Raw genomic sequence first — 13022 nt, forward strand, 5'->3', positions numbered from 1 at the left:
GTTACAACTAACTTGTTTTTGTTTCAACTCTTACTTTCTGCATTTCCATTGATGAGAAGGCGTGTCTTCTTCAAATAATTGTGTCCCCACTATTTCAATCTATTTCAATGAATTTAAAGTCTGAGGTCGGCTAAACGATAGCGGCTCAGGACATGGTGGAGTCCCCTTCATCGTGAAAAAAAAAAAAAAAAAAAAAAAAAAAAAAAACAGAACATGATCAATATTCTGCGACTCGGAAATGAGAATTCCTTGTACGTACATGGACCCGTTGACAAATTCTTTGAACGGTTCGTAGGCCGGTGTGTTTGCGAGTACTTTGAGTATCCTCTCGTGAGCGTCCAAAGTGTCTTTGACTGTGTCTTTCAAAGCGTCCAGAGGACATTTGTGGGTGACAGTTGCTCGAAGATGTATATAATTGGCTGTCTCTCCTGCAAGTTCTTCTTTATAAAACCTAATAGTACATCATATGCACATAAAAAGATGAGGACCGGGGGGCAGGGATGAGAGAGATAGGGCCACTGTAGCTACTCACGAGAGAATATCGTTGGTTAAACAAATGAAGAGGGCTATGTCGTCCACGGCCTGAATATACGTTGCAACTTCGACTCCGAGCTCTTTGGGGAATATCATATATGCATACGCGTGCCCCGCCCCCGTTTTGAGGCGAAGAAAGTCTGGCCAACGGCCTGCGTCTGGGGAAATGGGCATGCCACAGAGCAATTTCTCGATCAAGCACCCATTCACAGATTCTAGCCCTGAAACTGTAATTCCGTTTGCGGGTATATCGTCCCATAAACGATAGGCGTCTGCTAAGCAACGACGCAGGTCGTTCAGAACCTTGTCCTCGGCAATCATATAGCTAAAGACTCCCTGCTGAAATGTAGCCAGGCGATCCGTATGTCTTTGACAATAGTCGTCAATGTACAGAAAATACCTGGATGATTATGCGAGGTTCGAGTCATTCAGATTGGATGGGATTGATGTAAAGTGCCATTTACCATGAATATCGAGCAATAAATACTCTAACCTCTGCTGATGTGCCACTGTAGCAAAGCTTGTACAGAGATGGATCGGTCAGATAGTCACTGGTGGCTTGCAAGATGGAAAGCTTCACACCTCTGCTATTGTGGATGCTTCAAGGCATATTTTGCGAAACAACTTTTCTTCCATGTTGAACGATGCAAATTCGGATAAAATTGTGTTGTATGTTACGTTATCTTCTCCAATCGAAGACAGTGGCGAGTATCCGATTTTCGTGATAAAGTCTGCACAGACCATTTTGATATCTGCCAAAATTTTGTCTTGGTGAAATTCCAAGCGCGGGATCGTAGTCATGTTTAATGAACTTTTGAATAGGTTGTAGTACTGGCTGATTCGATACCGACAAAAGAGTTCGTCAAGCCAGACACCTTTTATATCATACTACCCACAAAGTTTACTATAATTAGGACGTAATTCCAGAAACGCTTTCCTGAATCTTACTAGATTGTCCTGTTTTTGTTTACCAAAACTCCACCAAGTTCAGTTTAACTTTTTTCTCCCTCTTCAACTGTCAATCATTGTCGTCGACACACCGTATTCAGGGTTAAAGTGATGCTATTATTTCAGAATTTTAAAGTTGCATGGGAACTTAGGTGTCGTGAAAATGCCTTGGCATCATTCCACTCCTCCCAATGTGTGATCTTTACTTCTTAAAATAAAAATAAAAAACGTCTCGATGTGGTGCATCCTAGGCATCAAATCGGGACACTTTTGTTATCTTCAATATTTGCTTTAGTATATGGCTCTAACCTAATGTCCTATGCGATATGTACTTCACACGTATGGTACTTCCTCAACGTTCGGCGCAGGTCGCGAGATTTTGGGGAAGAGTTAAACTCCTTGAATACCCATTTTTACAACTATCCAAAACGGTCAAACTCCGCCACATTTCCTCGAGTTCAACCCTTGACCTCAACATTGCTTTTGATCTCCAATTGTGCAAATTCTATATAATTACAAGCTATAATGAAAGGTTTGGTGTGGTGCTCATGTTTGTATTTTTCGACCTATTCCTCTTATACAGGCGGTGGCTAAGGACTTGTTGACCATGGGCGTGCGGCGCCGGGACACTTTTACCCGTACATACGGGGCCGTGTTGGTGAGTGTTGGTGGTATTAGGCAAGGTATGTAAAATACTAATAGGGCTGTGCAGTGGGGGCTTTGATCGTGCTGAGGGCATTCAATTTGGTGTCGGTCTGTGTGCGTGTAGTATGACGATGATGAGGTGGTGGAGGATATTGTGCAGATTTTGAACAAGTAAAACACGGGGAACCGGAATCCTGTGACCGTGTCCGAAGTGAGAATGGGAGAGGTAACGATAGAAGTGAAAGTAGCTGAGGATGATGAAGTAAGGAGGTGGCAGTGCTGGTACTGCTCTACCACTTCCCACCTCCTCTTCCGCCAGTCTGGCGCCGCCCACGCGTCGCCGCCATACTATTTAAGCTACAGACGCGCTGGTTACGCCCTACGTCTTCACCACGCACTGAAGAACAACTAAATCGGTCCTGCCATTGTTGTGTCTGTCATCCCCCGCTTATTCGTTTAGCGCAGAAACCACCCAGTTCTCCGTTTGCTGGATGAGAATAGTACGGAATCCTCTTTTTTATCATTATCTTACGCGGACGGGAAGTAACCAAGGAATGGGATGCATTTTGCGTTTTGCGCTCCATTAAAAAGCAGGACTACTAACTTATGACATACAGGCCAACCTCAGTTCCCCCCATCCATTCGCATTGTCACAGTATCTCTGCTTCCATGTTTGACAACGAGGAGTGTTACTCGACAATCCGTCTGACCCCCGGCTGACTTATGTTACTGCCCCCTCCCTTATGCATTGCAGCCTGCACCTCGTTTATGCCGGATTTGTGGGTTTGATAAACATGAACCATCCAGGAGCGGGTCTCAATGTGTCGCGTTCCGGTCCCTGCAGACGTCCTGCCACATGCCCCGATACCATCATACAGTCAAAAAACTCGCCATTATCGATTAGCTCTACGTCGACATCGCAAAATCCAACTGGAATTTGGTCTTCGCCTATGCTCCCATATCTCACGCCATCCAGGACAAGTTGAGAGTCCCTCCCGTGTGTTGTGTTGTCGTGACCCTGTGAGGGGCTCAAAACCTTGTCGATGTTTGTGCCCTGCCATTTTCCAGTGCTGCCCCAGACACAGAAGGCCGTTATCCACCCTGAAAGAGAGGAAGTTCCCCTCCCGCGTATTGTGTTGTCGTGACGCTGTGAGGCGCTCAAAACCTTGTCGATGTTTGGGCCCTGCCATTTTCCAGTGCTGCCCCAGACACAGAAGGCCGTTATCCACCCTGAAAGAATGGGAGTTCCCGACCCATAATTTTTAACGTGGCAGATTCTAGCCCAGAAGTCAATATCTGGTTTGCCATCAAACGCGGACACAAATCGGCGCAAGATTGGTCTCAAAAGCGCGCCCCACGCTTCTGGTTCGCGCCCAAAAGATGCCAACTTGTCCAGACGATTCAATAGCTTTTTCCAATCTTTTTTTGTCCCTTCGAGAGTGACTGAAGGTATACCACAAGTTAGTTCCATGACGTACGAAAAGTATCTTCAAACATCTTCAATTCTCTGATCAAGGACCCATAAAATGTTGCAAACTCACTGTTTCAAAGTAGACATCATAAGGACTGCACACACCACCACATCGTTAAATGATGTTGTGGAAAAATCTGGAAGTATCCATTCTTTTAAAGTTTTGTCGACGACCTGCAATTGATAATCATGAATATTTCGTTCATTTATGAAGTGTGTCTCATCACAAACGTTTTCATGGATTTTTTCAGTCATCTGATTTGCAAGACTGCCAAAATTGACAGTATATCGAGTGCCTCCCGCTCTAACGGTGAGTTTCTTCTTTCCTTTGTGCGCGACGAAGTGTGAGCGCAATTGCTCTGCATTAGCGTTGACGCTAGCCAAGGTGTCAGCACCGCAACGTGTGCTCAAATTTTACACTCACTAGAAGTTAAACTGTCCTAGAATTGCAATCCACACATCATCCGGCCTACCAGCACCAATTGGATCAGTGTCAAAGTTAAATAGCATCGCTATGGCGTACCTAAGCACAAGGTGGTGATGCTGATTGTAGGCGTGTATAATGGTGTCTACAAATCCGTTTCCTTGCGGTCCGAGGTTACCAAAATCAGAAGAGAAAGAGCTTTGCAATAGCTCTTCGAAGCGGTTTTCATCAGATTGTTCCCCCCAGGACGAAGTCAGGACGTCACTTGCGTCCTTACAGTAGCCGTATGTCGCAGTCTTGATAGGCCTTGCGTCATGATTTGCAACCTTGAAAGTTACTGGCATGGTCAAAGGTGTGTGGTTGGAGTGTCCTATGTGACTTCCCAAGCACTCATTAAATAGTTGTCCAAAGAAGAGGCAGTGCTTTTTGTGAAAAAGTTGATGAACAATCAAAAACAACCTTGTGACCTTGGACATGGAACTTTAGTCGTTAATTTTATTTCAAGACCGTGATGAGCGGTAGTCTTGTAAGATTAGACTGTCATACGCAGATATTCATCTGTTTGTAGTAAATTTTCTTCCGTTTTTCATTACTTTGTTGCACCACCCCACTGACTCCCATTTTCGTAAAGCATGGTTGATTGAAACTACTACCCGTACAGATCCGTACACACCCTCTCGAAAGCCTTCCAAATTTGTTCACGGATATGAAAATTTCTGATTTTTATCTCGTTGACAGATTCCTTAACTACGAGAGAGTTTGCATCTAATATTGAACATCAGGCGCCCATGCAGTTCTCATATAATAACTTCGTGGATGTTGATCAAGAACCAGTGGTGCTGCGATATGATTAAGATGGAACGAAAAAAGAATTGGGATTCTCCAGATCCGAAAGCCACCGAGTTGAACCTTCTTGCCCTGATTACTAGTATTGAACTTTGGCTCAACGCACACGTCCACATTCACGCCACAATTCAAATAAATCATGACAAAATATCATCGGAGCTGTTCTTCGCGACGGGAAAGCTTCTGAATGCGGTTGGAAACTCGTAGTGGACTGTGCTCGCAGCGACTTCTACGGAGAACACAGTGCCGTCCATCAGCGCTTGACCAGTGTGTCGATCACTGAATGGCTGCCGTGTCTGCGCCGAACAGACTCGCTGTTTCGCCTCAACTCGTAAGAAACGCTACGCAAATTTGGTAATCCGATAATGATACAAGGGCTCTACCGGTGTTCTACCATCAGCTGTAAGCGGGCTTGGGTTTGGAGGGGTAAATTTTGATGTTCCCATTTCGGGCGCCAATTAGATTTACGTTACGCTTTATCGACATTACGTGCGAAACGAGAGCACAAGGTATCTGTCGACTTCGTACAATAAGAACCGACTGCATTCTGGGGGTACTAGAGCATGGGTACATGAAGAACGTTTCGATAAATATGACGCCGCCGATTGACGATAGATTGTCCACAAGCATCCAATCCATTGGCCGCTAGTTTGATGTATATATATTGACATGAACAGGCAACAATGAATTGAAGATTGAATGAAAAAACATCAACACAAAAAAACATCTCTGTTCTATACAACTACCAATAATGATAGGCATGACGCAACGTTGACAAGAATGTAAATAACCCCTGATAGTAATTCCTGTACCTAATTTGTCAAATGTACAATGCAGCATCAATGCGACGATGAAAATGAAATATCACAAATGAAAACCAAAGCAAGCAGGAAGCAAGAAAAGAAAGCATAGAAAGCATACATCATAACGATAGAATCGGCCAAGATAACCAAAGAGAAGAAAAACAGAATGAAAAAACACAAGGTAGTACAACTTTCCTCTATCCGAGTATAATAGTTGTTCGAGCTCCATCTAGAGTTCGAGATGTATGCCTCAAGTATCACATACATATGGACTGTCCGGACTGTGAACAGCGCCTTGGCATATGTGTAGCGACCCCGATTGGTGTGTCCCTGTCAATCATGTTGTCCGACAGCTTTGGGGACAATTATCCTTGCCGCGCCCGTTTAACCATACCACCCTCTTCGATCTCCAAGGACCCGAGTACAGATCGTCCAGAGCCAGTGGTCGCGGATTTAATGCTAGGATTATTGGTCGATGAAGTAGTCGGAACTTGATGGAGACCCATTCCAGGTCTTGCCCCGCGGTAATTAGACGATCTGAACGAGTTTAAAGGTCAGCACAAAGGTCGCAAAAGCATTGGAAAATCATATAACATACGATGTAGCTTCAATAGGCCTCTTCACTCCAATTCCGCTTGCAAAATTTGCTGTGGACGTGATTGGGTTGACGCCGCCCGGGAAATTGAATCCCCCAATTGCAGGTGTCGGTGCGCGAGGAGGCGGCTGTTGACCAGTGGCCGCACTCCCATTTTGTTGCTGTTGCTGCTGCCTTTGGTTCATATATCGTTGATGGTTTTGTTGAGAAATAGACGTGGCCTTGGATTGTAACTGTGCAGGTACCCCAGGTGGGGGCATCTGCGCAGCAGAGGACGATGAATTATTGCCAGAACTGGAAGCCGAGCCTGTGCTGTTTCCATAAGTAGAACTCGAACGCATTTGTTGTTGCTGTGGATTAAGTTTCGACGATAACATTCCAGCCGCCAACCCCTGGCCAGGCGCTGTCGACGTCGCTGTGGTTGTTGTGTTCGAAGTGGAGGCCGCTGGGACCATTGCCGGTTGATCTCCCGCAGAGGTTTTCCCCTCACGTAGCGCAGCTTCAATGAGTTCTTGTCGAGACTTATTCGAGTTCGAACCTGAAGTTGACGCGTGTTTTGAGCTAATCAATCTGGCGCCCGAGATAGTCTGATCTGGAACACCCGCTGCCCTGGCAGCTGGGTGAACCGTAAACACAGCGCTATCGTCCGCCTCCTGGATACCCTGCAAGAGGCCTTCCTCGTGGTCTATTGGACGACCCATTTCTACGTCATGCTGGATAGGTCTACCCATGTCGGCGTCATTTGCACCAATTGCAGGACCAAGATCGGCCATTGCGAAGAGCGCATCGTCTTCAGAGCCAAAACCGAAAGAATCATCATCATCTATGTCTGGTTCTTGCTTAACAGCTGATTGAGCGCCTGGGGGTTTAACTATTTGTGCGGGAGCAGGACCGCCATCCACTTTGTTTGTTTCAGAAAAAGAAACTCTTCGTTCACTGTGTTGTATTTGTTGTTGCTGCGCGTTATAGCACTGGTCGGGTGTATTGATGGCAGCGGTAATGGCATTTAATCGTTCTTGGGCACTGGCGCGTGCCTTCCCTTTGTGGTCATTAGCCTGGTTCATGGATGTATTTGAAGTGGTTGCGGAGCCTGAGGCGATTGAAGCATTGCTAATCCCTGGGCGCATATGAACGGGAATAGATGTGAGAGGTTTCGTTGCGTTTTGTTGGTATGGTGGTCTTGTGGGCGTAACGACAGCCTGATTTTGGAATGACATGTTCCCAGTGGTGTTCGAGGGACCAGCAGATGTGGAAGGGCCAGTAGATGAAATAGATACGTTGGGCTTCACTTCATCGCACTCTGGCCGTCTGTGTAGCACATCCTTGTTGAACTTGACCTGTATTCCAAAGAAGAATCAGATATGCTTAAAATTCCTTAACGAGATGACATACTGGTTCAACTTTCATCTTGATTACTTCCGCAGTGTATGACTTGTCGTACAGGCAATTGCCCATTACATTGCCAAAGTTTCTCAATGCACGTTTGAGTCCATCCGTAACAGCTTCTTTCTTGCACTGAGAAATGACCATTTAAACTGTGTAGCATTCCTGCGAGTAGCAATGAAATACCTTATCTAAAGCAGCACCCTTGCTTTTCGAATTTTCCAACATCCCGTACCCAGTATCTTCGTGGAATACACCGTCCCTCAATGTGACTCGTACGATCGCAGTTACCCCCACTGAATACCTCCTACTTTCCTCGCTATAGTCGGTAAAGTCGGTAGTCAAGCTGACAACACTTGAGCTCCACCCGTTGAAACCAAAGACTTCATTTGCCAGGTTGATGATTTTCCAACCCTCTACATATGTCAACCTCGGCCCTCCTCCAGGCCCGGGACGCTGAGAAATATATTCTGGCCCAAGCTTGCGATCCAATTTGGCCTGCAGAATAGCGATTTTCTTAGCGGTTTCCTCCGAGATCGAGTCATTGGCAAAAGATTGCGAATTGAAGAGCGAAAACGATTGTTGTGCGTATGGAGTGCCATGCATCATGGGGTTGAAGGACATCGGCCCATGGCTGACTATGGATGAGTTAAATGGGCTATCGGGATAGTGGGAGTTTATGAGATGGTTGCTCAGAGAGCCAGACATGGAAGGTATTCCTTCGGAGGAGCTGGGTTGTGTATGTCGCCGCTGTGCAGAGCTAATTGATAGTAAACAAAACAGAGTCATTAGAGTCGGTATCGGATATCATAAAGAGGTGCTGATATTTGCTATACCTTTAGAATGATTGAGTCTATGCAGATAGATTACAAAGAGATAGTGGTAGTAGTAAGAGGAAGGAACCAGATGCAGTTATGACGGCACGCGCTTGGTCTGATCTGACACGTGACCGCATTGTTAATGTTGGAGTTCCAATTCTGTTCTCGATCACTATTGGCAGGATAGATCGTCGCGACCAAATCAACTCCTTCACCTATGTTGCACTTATTCTAGCAGGAACTTGAAAACCAAATTCTCGATTTTAAACCTGACACAGGGCTGTTCTCAATCAGACTCACTCGCATGGGTACTTGGAGCAAACAGTCAACGTTTGCCATCTTTTAGGACCCTTGGCCATTTTCATCTGAACGGCGACCAGTCCAACGAGCCTCCAGCACAGCAGGTAATTGTCGTTCCTTTCCCGGCGCTTTCCCATGCCATGTTAAATAGCGTCGAACTTACTCTCAAGGATGTCCCCGAATATCGGGGCGACCTGATATACAATAATGATCGTCCCACCTAGGATTTACCCATTCACCTCCTCGAACTTAATTTCACGTATCCTTCCAGATTGATGTATTGATATTCACGAATGACACATTGCTCCCCTCATCTCCCTTTGTCAATATCGGTCTACCACTATCAACAATCTTCCCGTGGACCGTACACTATTGCTACAGGATATTATCTTCAGGCTTCTGAGCTAAGGAATTTAAGTTCATGTCTCCATTCATCCATGAAACCAATAGTGACGACAGCATATGGACACGCGACAACCTTTTCGATACAGCTGATGACCAATAGCAAATGTTACATATGCTGTTTTGCCCGTGGTATATCAATTCGACTACTTCTCAGGTCATGGGCAAGTTGGTCCACTGGCAGTGACACGCACTACTAATTGCCCGATTACGCCTTCACCATGACACGATCCTCCGGTTTGGATAAAGGATAATATAGTTGATTAATATGTAGCAAAACAGTCAAACACGCCGTGGCAGAGGTAGAAATAACCTTTAAATATTTTATTTGCGTTTACTGTTTTTTACACCCTTTTTAGAACTCGACCTGAAAAGCCCCTATAATGACGCGCTGTTGTCACTTGTTTGTTTAATTGTCACGCCAAGGGCAAGCAAGTATTCGACGCGTCCGCGCAAGCTTGACCCTCACTACTACTATCATGTTCTCCGGAGACCAAGAAGGCCCCAAAGAGCTCTCGACACGTGTAAACTCTGCACGTCTCCCACAATTTACCGGACAATCAGTCCGTTTAGCCTGCAAAGTCCTCACAGTGAGTGGATTGACGCGCCTATCATCGTAAATTTTTATCCCATTGACAATCATCGACGAATATTCCAGCTTGATGCCGACCGCATGATAGTCGAAGCTAGTGACGGAGGGCAGGTTAATGTGGTGCAGATTCCACCCGTGCGTAGTACTCCGCCTTTTGTGTGACAGGCCTCGGATTGACGATGATTCTAGAACACAAACATCTCAGATCCATATGTCGAGGTTATTGGAAAGGCCTCCAATGCTACAACGATACAGATGTACGCGTGTGTAAATCTAGGGCAGGATTTGGGTACGTTGCATATCATTTCTTCTTGTTGCATGTTCTGAGTATGAGAACAGATATGAAACTTGTCAATGATACGATTGAACTGATACACGATCATCGCTTCTATCAAAAAATGTTCTGTTAATTCGCTTTCTTTCTCTCTGTCACTCATTCTTTGTATCATGTTTTGGTGTCGCTCAATTTCTGTTCCCAATCTAATGTATCATACCCTTTTGATCTTTCAATCGAGTCATCGGAGCGGGTGCCTGTGACATCCAAAGCAAGGTCCACGACACATCCTTCTGTAAGTGCGCATATACAGTGCTAATGACAAGCTTTATGCGATGCAGCATGGACTCGAAGTTCGCTTAACAGTTTTTTAATCCTAGAGTACAGTCAAAAGATTCAAGTTGATGGCCCAGCACCTGCACGAGCCATTTTCTTGTCATGGCCTCGTTTTCTGTTATGGTTGGCACGGCTGGCTTTGTTTTTATCCTTCCAGGCACGTTCCTTCGCACTGCTTTCTCCTCCAGCGCCCGACCTACCTCCTCTTCCACCACCTCCTCGACCACGACCACGACCGCGAGGTCCTCCACGACCTCTTCCACCGTCGGATCCTCCGGGTCGAACATCAAGACCCTTTTCATTTCCTCTGAAAGCATATTTCTCTGCCAATTTATCTTTGCGACCAGGCTGATAGATGGGAAAGTCACCGATGAGTGAGAATAATACGGCATCCAGAAAGAAAACCCTACATTTCGGTCGAGCATAACCTTCCACCCTTCGATCTGTTCGTCTGCCCAGCCTAATTTGAACGGATCAGATATGATGTGAATTCCTATTCAGAAAACTATTGCTTACCTGTTTGAGTTTTCAAATCCATCCTGGCCTTGCTCCTCCTCGTTGCAGCATCTCGCTCAAAGACTTTAGGATCCCGCAAATATGCCTGTTCGATGATAGATTCAGGTGTTTGTTCCTCTTCTTGCTCATCATCTTCAGCTTCACTGTTATCGCTATCTTCACCATCGCCTGCGACACGAAGACCAATGACATCTTCCTCGTCTTCATCTGGTCCAAGGTCAATGGCCCCAGAGCTGTCGATCGCTTTGCCCTTGCCCTTACTGTTTGCAGCTACTGGTAAAGGCTTGCCGAAAGAATCCAAACCTTCCTCCTCTTCATCATCGGATATGGCTTCTGCCCTTCGAAGAATATCGGCTTTCATGTCTTCAATGAAAGTGCGGTCACGAAGAATCTCATCCCTACCGCGATTATCAGTACGTCAAAATGTTTGCAAAAAGAAAAGTTTGTTTACCCTGCAGATTTCTTGCCAAATCTCAGCTGTGTTAGATCTAACACATCATCGTCAAATACATTCCGCCTCTGTTCGACCTTGTATGTATCATCCCGAACGGGTTCTGAATGTCCATTCCCAGCACCATAATCTAGGTCTGCAGCAGCCTGGAGATCTTCTTCCAGTTGCTCGCGTGACATCGCTGTCCCTTCTAATAATGCTTCTATGACTTTTTCAGGATTGCGGCCATATCTATCATGGGCGAGAAGAAGCTTGACGTAGTCAACTGGCGTATCAGGAAGAATGTCCAGAACTTGAGTGGCCTTAATATCGAGATCGGGGTCTGATAGAGGAGCCGCTGCACGCGACTTGCCTTTCGCCTTGCTTGTACCATGGTCCAACACGATCGGATGACGGATTGGCTCTGTGACTTGTTGGCGTGTGGTAGCATTCCTAGTTCCTAGGTTGTCTATCCCTGGTTGGATACCAGACGAGCGGAGGAGAATCTTGAGAGCGCCTGCATTCTTACGTCCTTTCTGTCCATTTACGCCGGAAGCAGATTCGTGATCATACGACCGCAGGGTGCTTTCGAGAAGGTCCAGTCTTGCATCTTTTTCTTGGGCGTGTTTGAGCGCTGCTGCAAGTGTGTTGGACAGAGAGTAGGCTTGCTGGTAATCTGCGAGCAAAGATTGGTCGAGGAAAGGAGTGGGAGTATCGGATGCCGTCGATGATGATGACGAAGGAGCATCAAGTAGGGCAAAAATTAGGTCGAATGTGCGCTCTGCTTCAAATGCTAGTCGAGGTCCGGGAGCGCAGGATGCCAAGTCGTCCAAAAGAGTAGTGAGAATGACGTGGAAAGAGTCCAGAAGTGCCACTTTGGTTTCCACCCATATTCTCTCCCAATCATCTGCGTCTCTGCCCTGAGCTGCAATTCCGGCTGTAAGTGCAGAAATCCCTCCATATGATGCGGCAATCGTGGTCATACCGATGTCATAAGTCGTAGCTAGCGCAAGGAGGAGTGGTTTGCTATGTGCGAACGGACGAATTAACTCTGGGGTTCCTTTTGCTCCACGCAGGAATCCAAACATGCATTCTGCGATTTTCCGCTGCGCATATAGACCTTGTGAGGTAGACGTTTGTTGTGATAGCAGGGATGCAAACCCTGGAACGAGATCGTCGGTGATAATCTGAGCAAGGGATGGTTCTGATTCGAAAGCAGATTTGAACACGAGTCGAAGGCGAGAGGGTTGAGAGCGACAGTAGATAACTGACAGATCTAGAAGACATCTGACGTCTAGTCCTGGTGTTGTTGATGCTAGCTTCTCCGCAAGAACAAGCACTTTCTTCTGGATAAATTTCTCAGTAGCGCTCCCTTGAATTTGATGGCTCGTATCCGTGGAGTCTTGGATCCATATTAAGTTCTGCAAATTTTGGAAGGCAGTATCGCTGGCGTATGTTGCTAAGAAATTCCTGGAAGATGGGGTATCCCTTTTGTTGGCAGGTAACTCAAGAACACTGTTGAGCGTTGACGCGATGGTTTGGTACAAAGTTGCCAACTGAGATGGGGAAAGCCCTTTTCGTGATTGCGTAGACGGGTAATTTGGTAGTCGCAGAACATCGTTGGTCATGATTGATAGCGTTCAGGAGGTTGGATCTTGTGCGGTCCACTGGACTTGAAGAAAGATAAGATCAACAGACCTTGAAC

At 46.0% G+C, this 13022-nt stretch overlaps 5 protein-coding genes across 5 annotated transcripts; 1 reads left to right on the forward strand and 4 right to left on the reverse strand.

Annotated features, from left to right (window-relative positions):
• Nucleotides 1–113: 113 nt before the first annotated feature.
• On the reverse strand, nt 114–1335 carry JR316_0008827 (Monoterpene synthase 25; the record flags this gene model as incomplete). The annotated part of the gene is made up of 5 exons (XM_047894539.1): nt 114–165; nt 260–451; nt 533–934; nt 999–1054; nt 1117–1335. 5 exons carry the CDS (start codon nt 1333–1335, stop codon nt 114–116), a joined length of 921 nt encoding a protein of 306 aa, XP_047745998.1.
• Nucleotides 1336–2893: 1558 nt separating this feature from the next.
• JR316_0008828 (uncharacterized protein) lies at nt 2894–4366 on the reverse strand (the record flags this gene model as incomplete). Its single annotated transcript, XM_047894540.1, has 5 exons — nt 2894–3614; nt 3669–3772; nt 3830–3974; nt 4023–4067; nt 4122–4366. The coding sequence occupies 5 exons, from the start codon at nt 4364–4366 to the stop codon at nt 2894–2896; spliced, it is 1260 nt and encodes a 419-aa protein (XP_047745999.1).
• Nucleotides 4367–6036: 1670 nt separating this feature from the next.
• JR316_0008829 (DNA repair and recombination protein mus-11) lies at nt 6037–8904 on the reverse strand (the record flags this gene model as incomplete). The annotated part of the gene is made up of 5 exons (XM_047894541.1): nt 6037–6208; nt 6270–7603; nt 7659–7781; nt 7836–8409; nt 8768–8904. 5 exons carry the CDS (start codon nt 8902–8904, stop codon nt 6037–6039), a joined length of 2340 nt encoding a protein of 779 aa, XP_047746000.1.
• A 744-nt stretch (nt 8905–9648) lies between these two features.
• On the forward strand, nt 9649–10171 carry JR316_0008830 (uncharacterized protein; the record flags this gene model as incomplete). Its single annotated transcript, XM_047894542.1, has 4 exons — nt 9649–9759; nt 9828–9896; nt 9951–10050; nt 10101–10171. 4 exons carry the CDS (start codon nt 9649–9651, stop codon nt 10169–10171), a joined length of 351 nt encoding a protein of 116 aa, XP_047746001.1.
• A 260-nt stretch (nt 10172–10431) lies between these two features.
• Nucleotides 10432–12945, reverse strand: JR316_0008831 (CUE domain-containing protein 3; the record flags this gene model as incomplete). Its single annotated transcript, XM_047894543.1, has 4 exons — nt 10432–10719; nt 10782–10831; nt 10888–11285; nt 11339–12945. 4 exons carry the CDS (start codon nt 12943–12945, stop codon nt 10432–10434), a joined length of 2343 nt encoding a protein of 780 aa, XP_047746002.1.
• Between the last annotated feature and the right edge of the window lie 77 nt (nt 12946–13022).

Source organism: Psilocybe cubensis, chromosome 8 (genome assembly GCF_017499595.1).
Source record: "Psilocybe cubensis strain MGC-MH-2018 chromosome 8, whole genome shotgun sequence".
In the NCBI taxonomy this organism is placed as follows: Eukaryota; Fungi; Basidiomycota; class Agaricomycetes; order Agaricales; family Agrocybaceae; genus Psilocybe; species Psilocybe cubensis.